The sequence below is a fragment of the Mytilus galloprovincialis genome, chromosome 2, assembly GCF_965363235.1.
Source record: "Mytilus galloprovincialis chromosome 2, xbMytGall1.hap1.1, whole genome shotgun sequence".
Taxonomy (NCBI): domain Eukaryota; kingdom Metazoa; phylum Mollusca; class Bivalvia; order Mytilida; family Mytilidae; genus Mytilus; species Mytilus galloprovincialis.
The window spans coordinates 8498809-8525093 of NC_134839.1; the positions used below are offsets into that span (position 1 = coordinate 8498809).

The 26285-nt window shown below is 33.8% G+C and overlaps 2 protein-coding genes across 2 annotated transcripts in view; both read right to left on the minus strand.

The window, feature by feature from the left end:
- Positions 1-2898: 2898 nt before the first annotated feature.
- The window catches only part of LOC143062811 (uncharacterized), a 34732-nt gene continuing 11345 nt past the window's right edge, over positions 2899-26285 (minus strand). Inside the window, exons 6-10 of the mRNA XM_076234610.1 lie at positions 12177-12321; positions 9889-10064; positions 6127-6265; positions 5156-5382; positions 2899-3058 (exon numbers count right to left, since the gene is read on the minus strand). Coding sequence (XP_076090725.1) covers positions 2949-3058; positions 5156-5382; positions 6127-6265; positions 9889-10064; positions 12177-12321 — 797 coding nt within the window. The 3' untranslated portion in view covers positions 2899-2948. The remainder of the gene's footprint in view (positions 3059-5155; positions 5383-6126; positions 6266-9888; positions 10065-12176; positions 12322-26285) is intronic.
- LOC143062807 (uncharacterized) lies at positions 22801-25331 on the minus strand. The gene is made up of 4 exons (XM_076234607.1): positions 24790-25331; positions 24020-24103; positions 23591-23704; positions 22801-23155 (listed from the first exon to the last, which is right to left on the minus strand). Exons 1-4 carry the CDS (start codon positions 25133-25135, stop codon positions 22971-22973), a joined length of 729 nt encoding a protein of 242 aa, XP_076090722.1. The 5' UTR covers positions 25136-25331; the 3' UTR covers positions 22801-22970.

Genomic DNA, 26285 nt, shown 5'->3' on the forward strand with positions numbered 1-26285 from the left:
GGGTGCGTGAGTTTATTGCGACATTGAAGATTCATTTGTGGCCTTCGGCTGTTGTCTACTCTATGGTCGGGTTGTTGTCGCTTTGACACCTTCCCTATTTCCTTTCTCAATTTATGTAACAAAGAAACACAAAAACAAGCATACAGACAAATCACATTACCAAAATGAAAAACAAGAATACAACAATTTACAAATACATATACACATACACATACACCAGGTTTAATCCACCATTTTCTACATTTGAAAATGCCTGTTCAAGTCAGGAATATGGCAGTTGTTGTCCATTCGTTTGATGTGTTTTATCATTTGATTTTTCCATTTGATTAGGGACTTTCCGTTTTGATTTTTTCTCGGAGTATTTTTGTGATTTTACTTTTTACACATACACAATGACGGGATGTAAGCCACTGAGTGATGATTCTCGGAACTTTCAATTTCTTTATGTTTCGTTTCCACAGATAATTTTTGGAATAGATAGCAACTGAAAATCCGACATAGCTGTAATTTGTCATAATGGTCTTACTTTTGTCATGATGGCGGCAATGATTTTTTTATAATGGCCTAGTTATTTTTTATTATATTCCTATTAATTCATAATTGTTTAATGAAAATTGTCCTTTATTAATGCCCTGTTAGTCTGTGAGGGGTAAGTTTTACCTTTATTTTTAAAGGAGCAGTTTCATACATAATACACTTTATTGGTTAATAAAGAAACATAAAATTGGTCTAATTACGCAATTTTTTAATCATTATAATTTGATTCAATTGATGAGTAAAGATAACTTATTCTTAAATTTGAATTATGTTCATCTCTTCTTTTTTTTTTTTGCATGAGAAAATGATCAAAATCAATGACAAATAGACTGATTACTATGCGTAACGTCACTGCCATTGATGTAGAAAAAAATATTTTTCATTCTTAATAGTATTTCACAAGAAATGTGCGATGTCGTATTTTCCAAGTCCCAAGTCAGAAGCCTTTGTTAGTCTTGTATGTTTTTAATAAAATAGTGTATTCATATGTTTTGGAGTTTAGTGTGACGTCCATTTTTTAACTAGTGCGTAGTTTTATTTAGGGCCGTGCTGTGAACCACCTACGGGTTCGGGATTTTCTCGCTACGTTAAAGACCCATTGGTGTTATCTGCCCTTTGGTTGTGTTGTTGTCTCTTTGTCGTATTTCCCATTTCGATTCTAAATCTTATTTACTTTTATACGTGTCTTTTTATTGTTCTACTAACCAGTCTTTATTGGTTCAAAACTTTTTTCATGACAGATTAATTACGCATAAAACACCAATTACAACTGCACGTTCAGCAACCAACAATCAATCAACATACCCATTAACACGAAATTGGTTTTAAGAATGTTAGCTAGTAATAGATGACTAGCAGAAGGTCATCTGGAACACCTTGATCGAAAAATGGATTATTGCATGGCTATACATTTTGTCGACATTAACAATAAGGATATAAATGACTATAATGAATTAAACTTACACGGCTGTGAGAGTAGGATATTATTGAGGATTTCTTTTCTGTTTTTAAAATGTTGTCATTCATCTCAACCAAATTATTTTCACTTACATATATTTTTTTCTACTCTACCTCGCACTAACACCGATAGATTTAGTGTGTTATCACAAGGAATTGTATACTGACAAAGATTGGAATCCCGTGTGCAGTTTGCATATAAGAGAGGGACGAAAGATACCAAAGGGACAGTCAAACTCATAAATCTAAAACAAACTTACAACTCCATGGCTAAAAATGAAAAAGACAAACAAACAACAGCACACACGACACAACATAGAAAACTAAAGAATAAACAACACGAACCCCACCAATACTGTATATAAAAAGCTGCGTATGATGAGATTTTGTCGAAATTAACCGTGATGCATCTCGTATTTCGTTTCATGTCATCCATTACCTATTGAATTCGTGTCGTTTTAAGATTAAAGTCAGCATATTGTAAGTATCTATAATACTAAAATAACGAGGTCCAATTTGTCAGTCGTCATGGGGTAAAAACAACAAATAAAAGAATTCAACTTTATATATAGCTAATATAAGACAATGGCGTTGATTAAAAATCACACCACTCCAGACCCTTTTGTTTTCCCAATAATTAATATTGCCAATAATTAACAAGTTCCGGGTCGAATCGGATACCGATACCAATAGTATCTTCACATGTTACCTATACCTCATCTGTACGTTCCGCATCTGATAGGCGCACCATCAAACGGTGTATTTAGGATTTGTTATATACACGGGTCATAATTACAGGGATGACATTACTAAATTCTATCATTGTCACATTGTTTCCTATTGTAGTATTTAAATCAGTATGACTTTAAAAGATGGCTATACGAATACTAAAAATCTAGACTTAAAATAAGGCGTATAGGTACAGTTTCCAATTTGTTAGACGCATGACGCAAAATAGAGAAACGAAAAATTAAACTGTGTTTATAACTTATATTGGACAATGCTATTGATAAAAAAAAATACTCAATTCCAGGCCCTATTGATTTTCAAATAATTAATATTACCAATAATTGATAAGTTTAAGGTCGACGGTTTCAAACTGGAAGATTTTGAAAGTAGAGAAAACTGTGCATCTTATAATCAGCATGACTTATCAGATGACAATATCAATACTAAATATCCAGGCTGAAATAAGGCTTACACATAGTTAAATTCTTTAATTCAGTCACGGACCAGCGATTTCACTGGTGTGTTCTAGTAATATATATACCTGCATGATAATGATACTTTTATATGTAAGTTTATGTCAGTTGTGATTGAAAAAATAAGTTAACATCGTTACAATACACATTTGATATCCGTATCAAGCTCTAATGCAGATCTTGTATAAAACATAATAAATGCAAGACTTCATTATTTAATACCAAATTGTTATGCCCTGACTGGAGACCATTTTAACAGTGTCCACAAAAGGCAGCACAATAGTGTTGTGCATTAGGGTTGGCACAAATATTTGTTGCATTAAGTAATAAGCAATCTACTCCAGGTTTATCTTGACAAACGACTGAAACAAAACAAAATTATATATTACATAACTGAATTAGTGGCGTAAAACCATTGGATATTACCATTTGCTCTGCTTCCAATGATATATCACGTCTTTTATAAAAAAAATTAAAAAAAAAATTTTCGTGTGTATGAATATCCCGGATATTTTAAATGCTTAAAATAATTTTAGATAGCAATAAGTATGAAAATATCATTTTCTTTAAAAAAAAAATTAGGAATTTAAGAAAGAAAACATTATAATCTACTTGAAGTTTCTTTTTATAAATCATGTTTCTCCGTGACAGTATGATATCTGAATATAAAACCTTTAGGCAAAATGTACATTGAAGAACGTGACCAGTTTGTTTTGATTTACAAGAATATGACTGTAATCATTGATATACTTTTATATATCCTTTTGCATTATCATTTTCTTTTCAAGATCATTTAAGAATTCTGATATAATATGGCTTTGATATTTGGCAACTGCATTTGTAACTTTTTTAAGTTATAAATTTTTTTTTACTTTTTACAGGTACTGAAAAGACGCAACATTCTATCAAGCAATTTATCAATCGTTTGAAGTGATATAATTTTATATTGATTCAACACTATTCCATGTGTATCTCTCAACTCATACAACATTCACTCAGACTTTGGGATACATCATCGGTGTCTCAGCAAAACATTAATGAGCCTAAAACTCAGTGTCGACCTCGAAAATCATACTAGATGGTCTTCGGTCAGAGATGTTCTAGGTTCTGGTGTTTTTGTATCAGTATGTTTATTTTTTAGTTTTGCCTTTAATACTTGTCTGTGTAATTATGTTCCTTTTGGTTGGATGATTTTTGGCGTGGCCTGGTGTTTATTAATGCAGCATAAATGTCTTGCTTTGAGCGTTCCTAATGATGGTGGGACGATGTTCGGGTGCATGCGACTTTATAGTGTATTGTTTTTATATTCTTGTATTTATATTTAACTGAACTCGTACTTTAACAAGTGAGTGTTTATGTCATTATGTCTTTCTCGACTATCTTATATTTACTACGAAAACTTGGTTGGCGTTGATATCTGGTTTATTTGTATGTTTAAAAACATTTTAAGTCAGTTGTGTGTATGTATGAGATACTTGTATATGGTTACAAAGTTTTGATTGCTGGGTTCTTTTTATTGTAACGGTTACGAAAATAGTATTTCTGTTTGCTTGTTCATCTAAATATAATGGAACAGCTGTCATACAAGTTGAAGGTTCAGCTAGCTACAAAACCCATGTTTAACACATTATTTCCGTCGGAAAATAGCTGTACATAATAAGGTATATGACAGTTGTATTCCATTTGTACCGTTTGGTTGATATAGTCAGCGTTTAATTGTATCAGATTCTATGGACTTTCTCCTTTATGAATTTGACTTGGATCTCTGTAGTTTTGTATTTTAATCAGACTTGTAAAAAGACTACCCAAACTTCCATATGCCTCTATAAAGCTTCTGCGTTATTTCTATCACCAAAATACTTTGGTGGATTTCTGATCTTTTATCATTCACCTGATTTGTGTGCATTAAATTAACATTTAGTACATTGTTAACCATTAATGCAGTATTTTGTAATTAAAGACAAAAGTAATATTATGCTTTGTTTAAGAAATTGTGGGATACAATTGTTCTTTTTTTTTTTTTTTGCGAATATGCAACATGTGTGTGTTTTCTCAATAATTGTCCTCAAAGACTAATTTTATTTACATTAAATTTGACTAACTTTAACATATCTGTAGCATTGTTATGAAAGAATATAATTTAGTGACTTTACTTTAATAGATAAATCCCTTTTTGTTCTGCGGCGTTGATGAGATGTTCTTAATAAGTGGTTTTGAAATGACATAGAATAAATTTGGGGAAAATACAATATATATCAAAGTTTAAGGCTAATAAAACACTTATTCCATAGATATTCAAAACGAAATATCACCGTTTCGCACCATTTGATCTAATAATGAGTGAGAAACAATTCATTTTTCTCATATGTGAGATTTTCTAAAACAAAAAATAGAACACCTTTTTTTACCTCAAATGGTGGCCAATTAAACAAACAGGGTAAAAGAAACGTATTACGTACCTGTACTTGAAACTACAGGAAGTGAGGTTGGTTGTAAAAATAAGTTAATTTGGTCAGGTTTAGGATGTAGATTGCATGGGGTCATTGTATTAGATTCACAACAGTAATGACAAAGAAGCATATTTCCTGTTTTGGAAGCATCGACACCTGTCATATTCCCTGTTAAACAAGCGTTGACGTTTTTCGACTGTAACCATTTCCCTTTACACTGCTCTTGGGATGCACATCTGAAAAACGTTTGTTATTACTTCCCTTTATCTATAAAATTAATAATTGTCACAGGAAATAATCGTGATCCATCTATATTCTTAGACTCCCAATAAAATTACTCAGAAACTATTAAATGAAATCAAGCAAGCAGGTTGGGTTTTTAGCGTGTGTGTGTGTGTGTGTGTGTGTGTGTGTGTGTGGGTGTGGGTGTGGTAATGTCTCATTGATTTGTATTCCATTTTGTGTTTTTATCACAGACTCTAATAAAGTATTTGTTGTTGATGTTGTGTGGTATTGTTGTTATTGTTGTATTCCATTTCAGCTCTTACACATATAATTTGATATCTTTTCTTTTTTTAACCTGTTTTGCAGTTAACTTCTGTTTCTTGTATTGAAATTCGTATTTCTTTGCTTTTTGCACCGATTTTCAATTAACATTTAAATAGTTTAGCATATTTTTACCATTGTGTTTCCAATATATATAGTTATGAAATCAATAAATCCTGTCGTCATGTCAGTGATTCACTACTCCAATGATTTTAATTATATACTTTTGAAAAAATATAATGAACTTTAGGTTCCAACTCCTTTAAGCAAATTTGATATTGAAAGGTCTTGAACACAATAAAAAAAACTAATGGAGCATATAACACATATGTTGCTTCTTCAGTTTCACACGAAGGCCACACTTTATCAAAATCGTGTTAATAACTATTTTGTATTTATTCCAACTAACGTTAAAAATCGAAATAATGCAGAACCTTCTAACATCCCTTGTCATTAAGTTCTGAGTTGTCGGATCTGTGTCATAAATAACATCATTGAGACAGAATCTCTCTGAAAGAGGACAATCTTGTATTGTATTCCCATTTTGTGGACCGGTTACAACACATTGATAGGCTGAAAAATCGAAGAATTTACATAAAATGAATAAAATAAACGGTAACAAATCGAAATATATCTATTCTCGAAACTTGCTTCACAAAATCAATCGAATATATTTTTCTCATCATAAAGCAAAATCATCAGCAAAAAAACAAATATCAAGTTTGTTTACAGACTTCCTAAATTAGGCTTTGCCCAATTAAATTCACAAAACACAACAAAGAAAATTAAAAACCAATTGTTCAGAGAACCATTGATGGTCTTTCCACCAGTAATGATTTTTTTTTTATATGAAAATATTAAAATTTGGTTTTAAATGTCAAATGACAACTTATTGTACGCTGATTCTAAAAATATAAGGTTTCTATACAATAAGATATAAATAAGGGAGATAATTTTTTACTTCCGGTACTGTCTAAGAGTTTATTTGACGCTGATTCCAAAAATATATGGTTTTACATACTTTTACAATAATTTATTACAAAAAAATAGCTACTTCCGGTTTACAAAAGGTCACTTCCGGTTAGCTTTTTCAACGTCATATTGCTTGCAACCTAATGCAAAAAGTCTAATAGCTTTAACATGAATACATATGAGGTAAAAGCAAAGGTCAAAATCTAGAACGTTAAATTAACATATGACCTTGAGCTCAATTTCAAGGTAATGAACCAAGGACCTCAAATCAAAAGACTCTAGGTCTTTACTTTATATTGTTAATGAGTTATATTACCATACGACTGATATTAGATATAAAAGGGGGAAAAACTCGCAGCAATTGTTTACGTACCCTTTCGACTAAAATTTATGTGTCACGACTAACAATTATGTGAAAATATTTTGTCAATATCTTATAAGATTTCTGAAAATAAGAGATAACAAGCCAAAATCAAAAATTTAATCATGACCTTGACCTTTGACCTTGACCTCATTTTCATTTTTTTGGACCAAGGACCTCAAATCAAAAGACCCTAGACCTCTAACACTTATGGTTTTCCAGTTAAAATGCATATCACTTATAACAAATATAAAAGGGGAAATAACTCTCATATGGAGTCTCCGGATAGCTTCGGTCAAAATAAATCAAATCATCCTGAGGATATAACGAGCAATTTGGTAAAATAAATTTGTCGGTTTCTTATACGGTTGCGAATATTAAGCGATCACAAGAAAAACAGTGTTTGGAAAGATAACTCTTACAGTGAATAGATTTTGGTTACGCGGTGTCAGTTACAAAAGGGTAATAACTGTTCGATATCATATACCATATGTCTAAGCGACATCTTGCGAAACAAAAAAACTGCGAAGGAAAAAAAGTTGGCGGAAGAAAAAAACTAATAAATATAAATCAATTGCTTTTAAAAAGCAATTGTAAACGGTCTTTCCCCCCTTAGAAACATGATTGTTTGTTATTTGTGTGTTTGTTTGTGTGTTTGTTTGTTTGTTTGTTTGTTTGTTTCTGTAAGGGGTCTATATTATTCCGGGGAAGTTTCATGTTTAGTTTGGAAAGTTTTTATTTTATTTTAGGTACAGCGCGCGCGCCAGATTGAGGAGACATCACGTGACTTATAATAACGAAAACTTAGTCTTTTTATTTCTCTTTAGGTCGGGATGTTGAACAGACAACATGTATAAAGACGGAACGTACACAATGTAATTTCTTTTGTCATTGTAGGAGGAAATTGACATTTTGATCACAGTTCACCAGCAGTGCATGTTTTGGATTTAATTGATCCGGTGTAACTTTAATACACATTTAAGGATTATTTTCTGATAATGTACATTTTTCAGCACCTGTTGTCGCAACTAACAATTTAGTAAAAATAATTTGTCGATATCTTTTAAGGTTAATGAAAATGAGTGAAAATAAGCGAAAATCAAAATTTAGAATATGACCTTGACCTTTGACCTTGACCTAATTTTCATTTTTTTGGACCAAGGATCTCAAATCAAAAGACCCTAGGTTTCCATCACTAATGGTTTTCCAGTTTAAAATACATTTAAAAATTTCAAATACAAAAGGGGAAATAACGAGCAATTTGGAAAAATAAATTTGTCGGTTTCTTATACAGTTGCGAAGCCTTAGAGATAACAAGAAAAACAGTGTTTGGGGAGATAACTCTTATATGGGAAAGTATTCGGTTAAGCAGAGTTGGTTTCAAAAGAGTATAAACTGTTCGATATCATATTCCAAATATCTAAGCGACATCTTGCGAAACAAAAAAACAGCGAAGGAAAAAAAATAGGAGGAAGAAAAAAATAATAATAATCAGAAGAAGAAAAGCAATAGGTCTTTCCACGGAAAAGTGGAAAGACCTAATAATAATCAGAAGAAATCCAATAGGTCTTTCCACGGAAAGGTGGAAAGACCTAACTAAAGACAAAGTAACACAACCCCGAGTGTCACGTGTACCAGAAAGTCAAAACAGACACTGCTCCGCATTTGCACCCCCGTGTTGCTCATATTAGTACACAACCATTCAATAGTCTAAATCGTTGATCTCATTCGAGGAAAAAAGGACGGAACTTTAGTTTCAAAAATCGGAAGAAATTTTTAACAATCTATGTAAATATTAAGACAATATGTTCCCTCCTAACAATCCAAAATATTGTAAATACACATTCTAATGCAACAACGTTTGTGACGTTCGTTTTGATTGGATAACGTCACTTATTTACATGGCATCAATTGACAATTGATGCTATGGTACGTACGCGCAAGCGCAGACGGAATATGACAGATTTTAGATACATGTTTTAACGTTGTTTTCTGTCAGTTTCATTAGAATGGAGATAACAATATTGTATTTTAAGCTCCGACGGCATCAATTGGGGATTTGATGGTCGCAAATACCCGTTTACTGTATCCGCTAAAGCGTCGCCAGTAAACTTAATTTGCGACCATCAAATCCCCAATTGATGCCGTCGGAGCTTAAAATACAATACAGTTATCTCCTAATTGTTCACCTTAACACACTCTTGTTGAATTTGATATAATTATGAAAGGTCTAGTATTTGAATTTGTCGTAAAATCTAAAAACTGAAAATAATTTAAAACGAATAGCATGTCCTTTATCTCCTTTTGTTGCCTTTTGTTTCTTTACTGAGGGTGTTTTATTGTGTTTTTATCTTTAAATAAAACTGACAATGTCATGTCAAATTTTGATTGTATGTATACGGATGTGATATTTTGATTGTATGTATACGGATGTGATATTTTGATTGTATGTATACGGATGTGATATTTTGATTGTATGTATACGGATGTGATATTTTGTTGTTATTTGTATATGTTTATTCTTTGGATCGTTATTTTAGTTAAGTACTTTCCCTTTTTGCAAGTCTACTGGTTTGGTGTAAAAGGTGAGTGTTGAGATCTCGTCAAACAACTTTAGGTCCAACATATTTTCCCTTGGCTTTCCTAGATCAGGTTCGATATTGGTTCCCTTTTATTATATCTAAATCTTCCCCGTTTTTCTTTTCTCTGATTTAGATATTAGGGAATTTGTTGTTGTAAGTATCAATTATTAACAAATGATAGTCTGTTTGTTGAAGTACACAACTGGTATAATTCCAACTATTCAGAGCTGATATTATTGTATATACGTAATTCTAGTATATTATAAATATTTATTATATACCTCTATTTTGTGGTTGACCAAAGTTACTTAAGCTTGTTGGCTTCTCCGTCACCGCATTGCAAGGTTTACCATTGGATCCTTGGCAACAATATGCACACACACCGTTTTGAATACATTCGGTCCCGTTACCGGTACCAATCCAGTAATCCCAATAACACTCAACTTCACTTGCACATCTTATAAAAATATACATATGTATTATAACAAAACTTTAAGTGCGCGTTTATCTACTGGTCGGGATTAAAAGGGGGGATGATTCATATCTCTCGTAAATAAAATTGTACATTAGTATATGCTTGTCCCAAGTATGGAACATTGTCATTATCGGTGTGCCATTACTTAATGTCATACGTTATTAGCAGTGGTTGCAGATCTTCCATTTTTTTCTATCAAATTTATAAACTACTTTAATGAATTTGTGACGATTGACAGTATGACATATTCTATATACACCTGGATATTTTGAAGACTGTATGGTGTCCTCTAGATGTATTCTTGGTATTTTTTCAATATATACCGTTTTCATTGACGCAAACTCTACATATCTTTTAATCATTTAATTGTGCAGGAAAATTTACTGTAAAACGTATTTACATATTTCCAGCCTCAAAAGACTTCAATTGTTGATAATGTTAATTGACATAATGAATATGAGTTTCAACCATTATTCGATACGCGTTTTGGAAAGAAAAGTTGATTTATATTTACCAAAATTATATGTCAAAAGAATATTAACAAAAGGAGATGGGGGTACACCGCATGACTTAAAAAATTAAAATAAGTTCATATTCATCTCAGCTCCTTTTAAAAAGTCATAAAATAACATAAAAACGTTAATTTCAACTAAAACTATTAGTTATAATGTATTTTCACTTTTCCATGCAAAAGAATTATGCTTTTGTTCCGATTTTTATGTTTTTCTTCCGCATATTTTTTTTCTAGCGTAAAATTATTGTTTCACATGATTTCGCTTTGAAATTTGGTATATAATATCGAACAGTGAATATCCATTTGAAACTAACCTTGTTGATATAACATTTTTCTTGTAGGAGTAATCACCCAAACATATTTTTTTTCGTGTGGCCATTACTCCTTCTCAATCGTTAAATAAACCAACACATTTATTTTACCAAATTGCTCGCTATATATTTAGAATGTTGAGTTTTATTTTGACCGACGCGTTCCGTAGACTCCATATGAGAGTTATTTCCCCTTATGAATTTTATTTAAGTGATATTCATTTGTAACTAGTAAAACATAATGGCAAAATCAAAAGCTCGAACACATCAAACGAATGGGTAACTATTGTCATGTTCCTGACTTTGTACCGGCATTTTCTTATGTAGAAAATGGTGGATTAAGGTAGCACAATACAAAGATTTTATAACTCCAACTCCCAAGTTTTAAAATGCTGTAACTTCCTTAATAATGCTTGAAAATTTATAAAAGTGGCAGTTTTGGATAGCTAACAGATTACTCTTTCAAAATAATGCAATGTTAGTATTATGCAACAATTATGTAACCAATTATAATGTTAGCTGTGTCTAAAATATTTTTCACCAAATTTCCACTTTCAAATGAAATTAGCTTCTGCATAGGTATCCATAGAGGGTTGATTTTATTATATGTTGTTCCTATGACCATTATTACAAAAGGGTGTCTCAGATTTCAGATAGAATGTATAGAACAAAATTATCTTCTTTTATGTGGTTAGGATGTTTACACTAATTAGAGATTTATGAGAGAATGGAATATCATAGAGATAATCTGAGACACCCTTTTGAAGCCCATGATGTGTTGATTAAGATTTCATTAAAATTTACTGTATAGTTAAAGAGATGATAGAGCTAAATTCATTCAAGTGATTTTACCCAGATTTTGCCACTAATTACATAATAATTGATTACTTAATGATTGCATAATAAAAATATTGCATTCATTTAAAAGATTAATCTTTTATCTATCTATATATACCTATTTTTATTATTTTCTATGCATTCATATGAAAGTTACGGCATTTCAAAGGTTAGTGATTGGAAGTAAAAAAATCTTTGTAGTGTGCTACCTTAAACTTGGTTTTATAGCCAACATAACCTCTCACTTGAATGTATGAAAGTCACATAAAATGCATTAAAGAGACAACAATATGTGAACAAAACAAACTGACTAAACAGGTAAAAATGTCAAAAATAGGGAACAGCATTAACTGATTAATATACACGTTGACACTTGGTCCGTTGTTAGTACATGTAAATACAATGCTTTTGATTTATTGAAATATTATTTACCTATGAAAAGTTTTTGTCCGTTTACCATTATGGTATATGATTTCATTGAGGCAATAAGGTCTTTCACCACTGCACACAGTATAATCCACAGAAGAACAAGAATTACTTTGGTCTTCTATACATACTAAACATTTGGTGTCATTTACTATAAAATTAAAAACAGTGACAGTGAGATAATTCGAACCGGAGAGATCTTTATACAATATAAAAGGAGGTGTTTCAAATTACAACAAAACTTAACATTTCATGAAGAAACAAGCAGTCAAATTGACCTTTCACTTATTTTACTTGTCATGTTATGTGCCTATTTTCCAATCTATTGAGGGCCATAACTCATGAGCGACAATAATATTTTCCCGCTTGTCGATCAGTATAGTGGGAAAATGTTGTATTCTCGATATGGGGATCGTCAATTTTCGGTAGGCCGAAGAAAATCTATCCAATCAGAGGACTGAGTTGTGTCATATATAAGGTGTTTTTTTTGTAAAAGCATCACTTCTAGCCGTCGTATTGACCGTGTAAATTAATGGACGCCGAATTACAGCAAGGTATCCAGACAAAGGTACAGAATGCAGTTCAATCCACACAGGACCAGGAACAGTTTGACGACGTTACTGGATTCACGTTTAGAAGGGTTCCAAAAAAAGGATACAGGACAACCAGAAAGTGCTATCAGACACTCAGATAGCAAGGATGGACGAATCACTGACCAACAATTATAAATTCCGAAAGAGGGGGAAAGAAGAACAACACAAGCACAACCAGAAAGTGTACGCCAAAATTAGAGAAGCATATGCAGAATTCGAGACCGACAACCTGACGCAGTCCAATATTAACAGTGCAAAGAGAAAAATTTCAGAAGGTATGGACTTGATAAAAAATCGTCAAAAGCTTATCAAACTTGCCGTTTCATCAGACGCGGGTTGGCGCTTGGTAGAAGAATACGTTACCAACCCACTCGCTGAAGATTCCGAGGACGAGAAGAAGATATATAAAGCGCACAGCAGAGCAGAAAGCAAGCTGAATAAGTGAAAGTTAAAAAGACGCCCAGACCGCAAGAGCGTGCCATACACACAACAGGCCCCAGCAAAAACAGCAAATTCGATTCCTGTGAACGGTAGTGGTGGTTCCAGGTCTGATGTACGACCCGGTTGATGTTTTTATTGTAATGAGTACGGACACTGGATTAGGAATTGTCCAAAGTCTGCTGCTGAGCAAAAACATAAGATAAGTATTGATACTACTATATGTAAAATTGATAAAGTAGAAATGTATACTCACCCAAAGACAGATCTAGCATCGGGTGAACTCTATTTAAGGAGTAATGTTAATACAATAAAACAGACATCACGTGATGTCCAGTCAATGAGTAATACACATACTACTACTAAAGTAAATTATAACGGTACAGGTGTACGTCATTTAAAAGAGAGCTTGAGCAAATGGAAGATAATAGGTGTCACGGATTTTGTATTAGATATTATAGCAAACGAGTATAAAATTCCGTTCAGCACCATTCCATGCATGGTTGAATTACAAAATAACAAGTCAGCAAGAGACAATCCCGATTTTGAAGTATGAGATTGAAAAATTGCTAGAAAAAGGATGTATTACTCAAGTGTCCTGTCAGCCATATGTAGTTAATCCTCTAACTGTAGCTCATAATAGAGGTTCAAAACTCAGATTAGTATTAGATGCAAGACATATCAATCCACATGTTGTTAAATTTAAACACAAATGCGAAGATGCAAAAACCGCTAGAAAATTATATGATCAAGGAGATTTTGTATTTTCTTACAATTTAAAAGGCGCATAAATAAGCATTTTTGAAGCAGATACTACATATTTAGGTTTTAAATGGGAGCATGAATATTATGTGTATAATGTTTTGCCTTTTGGGTTGTCAACCAGCGGATATATTTTACAAAGGTAGTCAGGGAAGTTATCAAATATTGGAGAAGTACAGGTCTTGTCATGTATCTAGACGATGGCCTCGACAGGGGCAAAAACACGAAAGAAGTTATGTTAGCGAGCGAAAAAATCCTTACCGATTTTGAGAAATTTGGATTTGTTCTTGCATCAGAGATGTGCAATTGGGTTCCTATTCAAGGTCTAGACTGGTTGGGTTTTCATTGGGATATGATAGAAGGGGTTATAAGAATTACCGAAAAAAGAATAGAAAAGCTTTTAAGAATTTTAGAAATTTTCAGGATACAATTAGACAACACAGTGAAGGAGACCGTCCAGGACAGAGGTATAGAAGTTGGCAGTTATATGTACGAGCTTTATTCGAAGATGTGTGAACTGTTGATAAACTCTAAAAGTGACAATACCGTCAAATCATATTTTAATTCTTATAAACGATGGGAACGTTTCATTACTTTACAAGGACACAAATCTTTGCCAGCTCAACCAGTGCATGTTCCACTGTATTTAACACATTTATTGAACAATAATTCAACTTGTCACCCTGTTTCGAACGCAGTGTATGGTATACAATGGGTACATGAGATAAATGGTCTAAACGATCCTACATCAAACACTTTCGTAACATCGATAAGCATCTAAAAGAGTAGCACCAAAAAAGACGGAAAAGAAAGATCCGATTACTCCTGAAACTTAAATTGAACTTTGTGATATGATTAAAAATTTGTTTAGATTTACTTGTTATAAGGGATTTGGCAATGATGATTTTGAGTTTTTCAGCATTTCACAGATATGATGAGGTCAGTTCGTTACGTTTTTGTGGTATAAAAGTACACAAGTATCATTTAATTTGGTGTATTGAAAAAAGTAAAACAGACCAATATAGGCAAAGCTCCAAAGTCTTGATTTCTAAGGGTAATTTATCTGCTTACGCCGATGTTAGTGACAGATGCTTAAAGAAGCACGGTAGATGGAAGTCTGACTCTAGTAAAGACGGTTACATATTAGATTCCACTGAGAAACGTTTAAAGATATCAAAGGTATTAGGCCTATAGATTATCCCTTTCTTCGGTTTTCTATCACGTACGACGGGCTGTCGGCAAATTTGAATTTGTGTTTGAGTTTTATTTCTTTTACTGTCATGTGTACAAAGAAGGTGTTGTTGGTGTGCTATCGATGGCAGAAAAGGGTGTCATTTGTGTGTCTGTCGTCTGTAGTATAGAGAATACAAGGGAAAATCCTCAATTTTAAGTTGACCTTCATATTGTCATTGTCGGTGATTTAGAGACAGTTTAACTTACGCGTCAAACGTTAACACTACTTTTAACGCCGTTTCCATTCACATTGTTAACGTCATCATATCTTCTGTTAACGTTGTTCTATTGTTATGTATCATGTTACTATATTGAGTTGAGATTATACGATCAAACGAACCAGACGTTGTTTTACTGCCTGTCTAGACTGTCAGTTAACCCGTCCGTCACATTGGTGTCGTGACCAGAGGATAATGACGAAAAAAAAAGCCATTAGAGTGGGTCATCGAGGAGCCGCAAGGAGATTAATTTCAAAGATTGAAGAAGAATTAGAGAAAGAAACAACACAACGCGACGAAATAGAAAGCCTATGTGAAACTTTGAGGAAGAAGAGGGATATTCTTTCGGAACTTGATAATGAAATATTAGAGGAGATTGCACAGGAAAACATGGAAGCAGAGATAGAAGACTCAGATCGGTATGTTTTAGATATAGAACGAATTTTGACAAAAGTACGCAATTCATCAAGTTCAAAACAGAAAAACAAATCAAATGAAACTAGCTCTAATCAGAACTTAAATCCAAATGCAGCAGATTTTGTTTTTATCAACTCCACATCTACATGTAATACTCCACATCCCATGCAGAATAATGATATGCAATACAGATCGTCAATGAGCGCAACAAATTCTAGCATCTACCACAAGCTACCAAAATTGAATCTACCATATTTTAATGGCAATTTGTTAAACTGGCAACCTTTCTGGGATGCGTATCAATCAACAATACACGATAACCAAACATTGACAGACGTGCAGAAATTTACGTATTTGCAAAATCAAATTCAGGGAATAGCCGCGCAATGTATCGCCGGTTTACCACTCACAAGTGCAAATTACTATCAAGCCGTATCAATACTGAGAGAGAGGTTTGGTCGGAACCACAAAATCACGAACGCATATATTCAAAATTTAATTGATTTACCCGCACCGAGGTCAAACGCAGACAGTTTGAGAAATTTTTTCGACAGAATTGAGTGTAGCATACGCGGATTAGAATCGTTAGGAACAAACGAGAGTACATTTGGAGCCATTCTTACGCCTATAATATACAATAAGTTGCCGTCCGATGTACGGAAAAACATAACCCGAGACCGCGGAAATGACGACTGGGACATCGAATCATTGAGAACAGCCATAAAGAGGAAAGTATGCGTACAGGTCGCAGGACAATCTACAGGTACAAGTAATGAAGATTTAGAAATTTTACCGACCGCTTCGTTTATTGCCGAAACATTTCCCGGAAAGAACAGAAAACAGTCACGTAAGAAATGTTTATTTTGTGAAGAATCCCACCATCCAAATACATGCAAAAACGTGAAAGATGTTGAGAAACGAATAGAAATTGTGAAGCGAAAAAAGGTATGTTTTAACTGTTTCGGAAGTCATAGAGTAGCTGAATGTAAGTCTGAATTTAAATGCCACCAGTGAGGAAAGAGACATCACACGAGTATACATGTCCAAGTACATAACACAGAACCAAAGAGCTTGACCGAAAACCAGTATAGTACACAAAAGACCGTAGTACATACCGCCGTAGAGGAAACGTCACTGGAGCTAACCACATCCTTACATTCTACTGTTACTGCACATACAGATGTTTTACTGAAAACTGCCGTAACTCCAGTTTGGTCCGAAAATCGATTGATCATGACAAATATTTTACTTGACGAGGGAGCACAGAACTCATTCATAACTGAAGATTTAGCTAGAAAATTAGAAATTGAGTCCACCGAAAAGATTGCACTGAAAATATCTGGATTTGGAGGAAACGAAGTCATCATCTTAATAAAACAAACATAGATATTGAAACAGTTGATAATCAAAGAAAAGAAATAGAAGTAATAATTGTACCGAAAATTGCCGCTCCTATTCAGATAAAATCACAAAAGGAAATAAAAGCACTGCCATACTTACATGGTTTACGACTCGCACATCCGATATGCGCAGAAGACAAGTTTAACATATCTTTATTGATTGGCGCAGACTATTACTGGTCAATAGTTGAAGATGAAATAATAAGAGGAAATGGACCGACCGCAGTTAAGTCGAAAATTGGTTATCTCTTGTCAGGACCCGTACTAACTAAGAACGGAAGTACTTCAAAACAATCGGCAATGATGAATATTTTGACTGATCACAGAGCCGTTGTTTGCGACTTGGAAAAGTTTTGGAACTTAGAATCGTTGGGGGTTTCAGGAAGCGATAATATTAAAAGTCAGTCTGAAGTTGTGAGAGAATACGGAGAAAAGTCTATTATACTAGAAAATGGAAAGTACACAGCTAAGTTACCATGGAAACCAGATTTCCTTCCGCTGCCGCATAACATGGAATTGGTTAAACAGAGGACAGGTAGCGTTATTAGGCGTTTAGCAAACAAACCCGATTTATTAAAAATGTATGGAGAAATCATAATGGAGCAGGAGAGGAGACACTTTATTGAAAAGGTTGAGGAAACAAAACTTCCTACCGATCGACCCGTACACTATATCCCACATCACCCTGTTGCCAAGGAATCATCTACTACGCCATTGTTTATGATTGTAGCTGCAAAGATGGAAGAGATAATCCAAGTCTAAATGAATGCTTAGAATCACACCCACCTGTTATGAATGACATTACGGGAATACTTATGAGATTTCGCGCTAAGAAATATGCTACAACTTCAGATTTAGAAAAGGCATTTCTACAAATACAGCTCGACGAGAAAGACCGAGATGCAACGAGATTCTTATGGCTTAGCGATCTTACAAACACATCAAGTCCGCTAATAACATATCGCTTCAAGTCCGTACTCTTCGGAGCTACATGTTCGCCATTCATTTTGAGCGCCACACTTCTCAAGCACTTTAAGGAAAATCCGGGGGAACTTTCAGATACACTTGAAAATGGTTTATATGTGGATAACATTTTAACTAGCTTTGATAACGAAAATAGCGTAATAGATTATTACAGGAGATCGAGAGAATTACTTACGAAAGGCGGATTCAATCTACGCTCTTGGAATTCAAACAGTCCAAAATTACAAAAAATGGCTAGCAAAGAACAAACCTTAGACAAAGATGAGCTTACTAAAATTCTTGGTATGCAATGGAACGCTAAATCGGACAAGTTGTTTTATCAAAGTAACACGTTCGAGATGGACAAAAAAGGAAAACTGACTAAACGATATATTTTACGGCAATCATCCAAGATTTTCGATCCATTAGGATTATTAAGCCCAGTTACTGTAAAAGCGAAAATCTTTATGCAATCACTTTGGAAGCTTAATTTGGAGTGGGACGAAATATTACCGGAAGATATCCAATCAAAATGGATATTAATTTCACGAGATCTGGCATTGAGCTTAGAAACAGAGATTCATCGAAGTACTCAGACACAAAACGAGAATAACAGAAATTTACCAACTCTTCATGTATTTACCGATGCTTCAACTCATGCGTACGGCGCATGCGCGTACATCATGTATGACAGAAAACCAACAATAGTAATGGCAAAGAATCGAGTTGCGCCTATCAAGACTATAACTTTACCAAAACTAGAGCTCATGGGGGCTGTAATTGGAGCAAGACTTGCTGATCATATTTGCAAAAACTTTCCGGAAACTTTCAGTGAAATACAATTTTGGAGTGATAGTCAAATCGTACTTAGTTGGCTTGCATCCTTTAAACCACAGAGACAATTTATCAAAAATAGAATTGAAGAAATTAAAGTTTGTGTGGAGATAATGTATGGAGATATTGCCCTACGAAAGACAATCCCGCAGATCTGCTTACACGTGGTATAACATCTGAAGAATTGCAACAGAATGAAATATGGTTTAGTGGACCTAAATGGTTAAACAGCAAAGAAGATTGGCCGACATGGAACGGAAACAATGTAACGTCTAGTGTATGTACAACAATGTCGGAGAACGATGACAAAATTGAAACAATGGAGAATAATCAAAATGTATGTATTGGTATAGGAGAAATCATAGATATCGAACGGTACAATTCTTATAGAAAACTAACCCGCATTACCGCATATGTAATGTGATTCGCAACAAACTGCAGAGCAACGGAAACTGAACGAAAGAAAGATTTGTTACGTATTGATGAAATTGAAAATGCAAAATTCCTATGGACAAGATATACACAAGGTAAAATATTTAGTGACGAAATAAATTGTATAGATAATTCTACAAAACGTAAAACACTTGTGCGACAATTAAAGCTCTTTTTAGACGAAAAGCAATTATTACGATGTGGTGGCCGCCGAATAGACAATGCGACAGTAGGAGAAACAGTCAAGTTTCCATATCTGTTACCGGCAAAGGACCGTCTTACACATTTGATAGTGTTAGAAGCACATGAGAACACACTACATTCAGGTATAAATATCACTCTAGCATACATACAACAAACATTTTGGATTCCGAAATTAAGACAGTGCGTGAAATCTATATTGATGAAATGTGTAACGTGCCGAAAAGTAATCGGAAAATCTTATCCCGCACCAGAAATTCCACCATTACCAAAGGAGAGAGTTCAAGATGCTACACCCTTTAGCTTAACCGGTGTAGACTTCACAGGAGCGCTAACGATAAGGAACAGACACAACGAAGAATCGAAGGCTTACATTTGCCTATTTACATGTGCTGTCACTCGAGCAGTACACTTGGAATTAGTTTACGATCTCAGCGAAGAATCTTTTTTATTGTGTTTCCGGAGATTTGTAAGTCGACTATCAGTGCCGAAAATAATGATGTCAGTAGGAGAAACAGTCAAGTTTCCATATCTGTTACTGTAAAAGCGAAAATCTTTATGCAATCACTTTGGAAGCTTAATTTGGAGTGGGACGAAATATTACCGGAAGATATCCAATCAAAATGGATATTAATTTCACGAGATCTGGCATTGAGCTTAGAAACAGAGATTCATCGAAGTACTCAGACACAAAACGAGAATAACAGAAATTTACCAACTCTTCATGTATTTACCGATGCTTCAACTCATGCGTACGGCGCATGCGCGTACATCATGTATGACAGAAAACCAACAATAGTAATGGCAAAGAATCGAGTTGCGCCTATCAAGACTATAACTTTACCAAAACTAGAGCTCATGGGGGCTGTAATTGGAGCAAGACTTGCTGATCATATTTGCAAAAACTTTCCGGAAACTTTCAGTGAAATACAATTTTGGAGTGATAGTCAAATCGTACTTAGTTGGCTTGCATCCGTAAAACCACAGAGACAATTTATCAAAAATAGAATTGAAGAAATTAAAGTTTGTGTGGAGATAATGTATGGAGATATTGCCCTACGAAAGACAATCCCGCAGATCACTCTAGCATACATACAACAAACATTTTGGATTCCGAAATTAAGACAGTGCGTGAAATCTATATTGATGAAATGTGTAACGTGCCGAAAAGTAATCGGAAAATCTTATCCCGCACCAGAAATTCCACCATTACCAAAGGAGAGAGTTCAAGATGCTACACCCTTTAGCTTAACCGGTGTAGACTTCACAGGAGCGCTAACGATAAGGAACAGACACAACGAAGAATCGAAGGCTTACATTTGCCTATTTACATGTGCTGTCACTCGAGCAGTACACTTGGAATTAGTTTACGATCTCAGCGAAGAATCTTTTTTATTGTGTTTCCGGAGATTTGTAAGTCGACTATCAGTGCCGAAAATAATGATGTCAGACAATGCGCTAACATTTTAAGCTGCTTCAAACGAAATTTCACGACTTTGCAATTCTAGAAAAGTTAAAGAAAATATTCAGAATTATGGCATTGAATGGAAATTCATCCCAAATAGAGCTCCATGGTTCGGGCATGTGGGAAAGAATGATTGGGTTAACAAAAACATCACTTAAGAAAGTTTTAGGACGTGCACATGTCAACGATGAGACTCTAAGGACTGTATTAACAGAGATTGAAGCCACAATCATCGATCGACCAGTGACGTATATTTCAACAGATATCAGAGATCCGGAGCCGCTTACACCATCCCATCTTATACATGGACGAAAAATAACAACTTTACCGTATGTATCTTCAAATAGTACTATTGACAATCTAAATGTTTGTGAATTAACGCACACAAACTTGAACTATAAAGCGATACGACAGAGACAACTGATTGAGAACTTCTGGACAAGATGGAAAGGAGAATACCTTACTTCATTGCGAGAATATCACCAAAGAGCTGGAGTCGACGTTCGGAAGATTAAAGAAGGCGATGTCGTTCAGATACACGACGAATCGAAGCGCGTGCATTGGAAACTTGGAGTTGTGCAGGACACTATTAAAGGCAAGGACGGTTTAGTTCGCGTTGCTATGGTGCGTACCAATTCAGGAGTTACAAATCGACCCGTGACGAAACTCTACCCATTAGAAGTCAACAGCATGGAATGTTATCTGAGACGCAGTGAACGAAGAAACTAACGTGTGTGAACAGACTTGTTAATTTTTCTTATTTGTGAAAAGACTGTCAAATTCAAAGAGTTTTTTACGTAATCTCATAATTTAATATTTTTTTAATTATTTGTGAGATCAATCTATTTTTGTTCTTTCCGCATGCCACTATATATCACAGCTAATGGACATTGCATCTGGTGGCCCCGAGTATGTCGGTGATTTAGAGACAGTTTAACTTACGCGTCAAACGTTAACACTACTTTTAACGCCGTTTCCATTCACATTGTTAACGTCATCATATTTTCTGTTAACGTTGTTCTATTTATATAATAATGTTGTGTTTAACATTGACTATGCGAAAATAGTAGCCAGGGTGAGAGACAATAGTGCACGACCCGAAGGAGAGTGCACTATTGTCTCAAACCCTGGCTACTATTTTCCATAGTCAATGTTAAACACAAAATTAATATCATTATTATACTGACTGTTTACTATTTTGAATAGTGACAATAGTGAATTTCAATGTAAAAAAAATGCCTTTTATGTAATCTTATCAACATATATTTGCTCTCTTAAAAAGACTTTGACTTTGTCTTTATAGCTGAAAGAAAGATTATCAAAGGGATTGATTCAATAGTATGTTTTGAGGTGAAATGATTGATTTTAACTCTGTATCTGAATATAAATCATTACTGACATACAATAGAATACTGGTTGGCCTGGTGCTAGAAGTTGTGTTAAACTTGCAATAAGGTACCAGCAGTTTGCTCATTGTTGAAAGCTTAACTCATGTTCACTTCAAGATGAAGAAGTACAATTAAAGCATTATGTCCTAGATTTGTCTCTGTATTATTTTGGATTTTTCTCAAGAAGGTGTACTCCAAACCTCTTCCATTTCATTTATTAACCTTCTCCACAGTACTCTATAACTTAAAAAAAAAACAAGTAATATTAACAGTAAATGTCATTTATTACAATTTATCTGTAACAAATGACTATTTTGGTTTCAATAGCAGTGAACATATGTTAACAAATATAAAATAAAGTTTTAACAGAAACTACGGTATCTTAAAGTCTCTTTATAAATGTCCTTATAATTTAAATAATATCTAGTACAATGTATTTTCCATTATTGTTCAAATTCAATTATTGTAATAGTTGATATTAACAGTACAATTTGAAATATTCATCAATGGCATCATCTTCATTTGCTTTGGGGCACTTATTTGGTGGTCAGAATTCTCGACTGATTGGCAATAGTCCACCAAAACATCATCGGGTAGTCCCAAAAAGTCAATGATATCTGGATCATATGGTGCAGTTTCAACTGAAATAATTTAAATAAAATCAGCTTTTGAGTGTGAACAAAGTACCAATACTATTAGGTAACAAATTATTCTAGTTGAACATAAAAAAAAGTCGCACAAATAGTTCTTGGCCATATTTACACATATAGCGGTACATCATTTGTACTATCAAAAACAAGTAAAAGCGTACTTTCATTTTTAAAATGTATTGAAGAATGTTGAGACATAAATGTATTTACATGTGTTAAATATGCAATTAATTCACCTGAATGCCATTTCGTGCATGAACTCTATTATATGTAACGGGACATGTAGGAGAGTGACTTTAAGGAAGATCTCATTGTTGAAGACTATGTGACAAACCTTTTGTCATTTATTTCATGTTGTTGACCCAAAATATATGTTGAATAGTTAATACTATTTCAATAGTACCTGAATACAAAAAGAAAAAATACCTTGTCTCTTACTATTTCTAACAGCAGAAACAGTCTCTATTACTGGTAGAGGTATTGGCTGTTCATTCTCATCCGACGTGAAGGTAGAAACAGTCTTTTCCTGGGACAAGCTAACTGTAATAAAAAGAATTCAGTTTGTTTTTACACTATCTTGCATGTAAGGAGAACTATTTATATATTATATAGACTATATGTACAAAAGGAGCCATATGAACAGTTGTCTTATCAGTATCTTTAAACAGTACAACCCAAGTTTAGTGGCAAATATTAGAATACAATTATCGATGTGATTTTATTGTGCTATAATATTTGAGGGGAGTCAATGCTACAATGTAGTGTGCTATATTTCATGGTACCAACAAAACAAATAAATACATGCATTTCTTTGATTATTTTGTTTAATTTGATAGTTTACATGATTATACTTACTAGTTACACTCCTACTTTCTGTCTGTTGTAATGTTCCATAGGTACATTTACTTAATGCATCAGACATACTCTTTTTCTGTTTATCTGAAATGTATTTATAAAAAATCAATAAAAGCATTTATATGAGTTCAGAAAATGATTGACAGACAGTAAAATTAATTTATAAACATGCACAATAAAATAAAGAAATGTACAAGTATAGTCATTAGAATAAAGAATATATAAATATTGTACTCAGTCATTTCACACATTAAACCCAATACCTTTTTGAGATTTTACATAAAAATTTTGGATAAACTCAATTGTGATATTAAAAGCAGAAATATTCTTACAATATTGTTGTAATTCAATGTATATTTTTGTTATTATATGTACAAATGATGTACTGCATAAGATATATAGATATAATTTAATTTTGGATGTAACGCGTCTTCTGATTGGCTGACGTTATTTTGTTATCAGCCCATAGACATAATTTTGTCATGTGACCGTGACGTCATCAACCTTTTTTCATGGTTTTCTACGGTTTGAAATGAAATTTAGAATTAAATTATAAAAAATGACTGTAATATTTTTTCTGTCTATTCGAAATAACATAAAAAATGTGGTGCACACTGTTAAATAACCCGCTACGCGCGTTATGCAGTGTGCACCACATTTTTTATGTTATTTCTTCATAGACAGAAAAAATATTACAGTCATTCCTTAAATAACTGTATTAAAATTTTAGCAATTGCACAATGAATATTAAATATTTGTGTAGCATTTACCTGAAGTATCATAACAATAGCTTGATAAAGATGCCTCATTTCTGTGTCCACTGATAGTCTTGATGTGACGGGATTGGAAGCCACTATAGTCCAGCAAGGTTATGCATGTTGACCGGATACAGTGGTTGGTGTATTCTCTAGATAATTTTGCTGACTTCGACAAATTCTTCATAAACACTTTTATGGTGTTTTGTCCAATTGGTTCATTTCTGAACCACATATCATCTTGTTCACTGAATGAATTCTTTGGATGCAAGAATAATCTATTGCTTGCATTATTGTGTTTCTTTAGATATTTAACAAAAGACTTAACAGGACATCTATCTGTGCCAGTAGCATACATCATTCCCCCTGAACCCTCTGTCTCATTTGTAGTACCTTGGTGGTTTTTTTGTTAGTTCTGTTGTAAGTTTACGGACATACATCTGCCCTTTTTGATCCGAGTCAACTTTAAATTCATCAACCTTCAATTGTGAGAGATTTTCTTGACCCCTTCTGCAGAAATATAAGATTGTCTCGAATATAGTTTTATTTAGGAGGCCCTGAGGAGTTGACGTGTTAAAAACTAGTGGGTGTTCATAAAGCATTATCAAATCCTCCAGTGAGATAGCCTCATGGTGGGTGACAGTTCCTTTTCCCTCTTCTTTCGTTTTCCTGAGTAGGGAAGTAAAGTTGTCGTTCGTTCGGGTAAATTCGGGGTCGGTTATGATGTCAAAAAACCTGTCGTTCTCCTTCAGATATCTATTTATGCTCTGTCGTATGGCTAGAAGAGTATTTTTCTTGTAATATTCTTGACTTTTATTTCGGATGTTGGCATAAAAATCTTGCAATAAATTTGCGATTTCATCTTTTGTGGCTTCCAAAATGTCAATTTCCATACCTCTTTCAACAATGAAATCTGACAAAACTTTAACAGCAAAATGTGTTTGTTGACCAGTTTTCTTGGACTTAAAGTTCTCTTTTCTAAATGTTGTAGGGTCGTCTTGACCAAACCGCGATATCTTCAATGATCTTGCTTGTTTTGTTTTTTTGCAGACGACAGTATAGTCATTAAGCGACTTTAATTAGTGGTTTATAACATCGTTATTTTAAGCGCACATATGATCAGGCTAATAAGTCCAGCCCACTTGTCTGTCAATGCGACTAAGCTCCACCTTCTCTCGTGAAATCAAACAATGATTGACGTTAAAATCAATAGTATATTGCAACAGCAAGACATACTATTTTCGCATAGTGCAGTTAACGCTATATATTTCTTTTAAAAGCTATGCAAAAATAGAGTAATTTAACTATAGAAGGACATTCTTACAGGTAGTATAATAATGTTATGTATCATGTTACTATATTGAGTTGAGATTATACGATCAAACGAACCAGACGTTGTTTTACTGCCTGTCCAGACTGTCAGTTAACCCATCCGTCACAGTCATCAGTAACAACATACGGTATTAGAATTCAAAAAGGATTGATTGAACGGGTAAAACAATATTACACCG

Bases quoted from the DNA above. Each gene is read 5' to 3' on its own strand.
- LOC143062807 (XM_076234607.1), bottom strand. From the start codon at position 25,135: ATGATGTATGCTACTGGCACAGATAGATGTCCTGTTAAGTCTTTTGTT. The intron at 23,705-24,019 runs GTAAGTATAATC...TTTTTATTACAG, and splicing joins AGAAAGTAGGAGTGTAACTA to TTAGCTTGTCCCAGGAAAAG. The intron at 23,156-23,590 runs GTATTTTTTCTT...AAATTATTTCAG, and splicing joins TAGAAATAGTAAGAGACAAG to TTGAAACTGCACCATATGAT.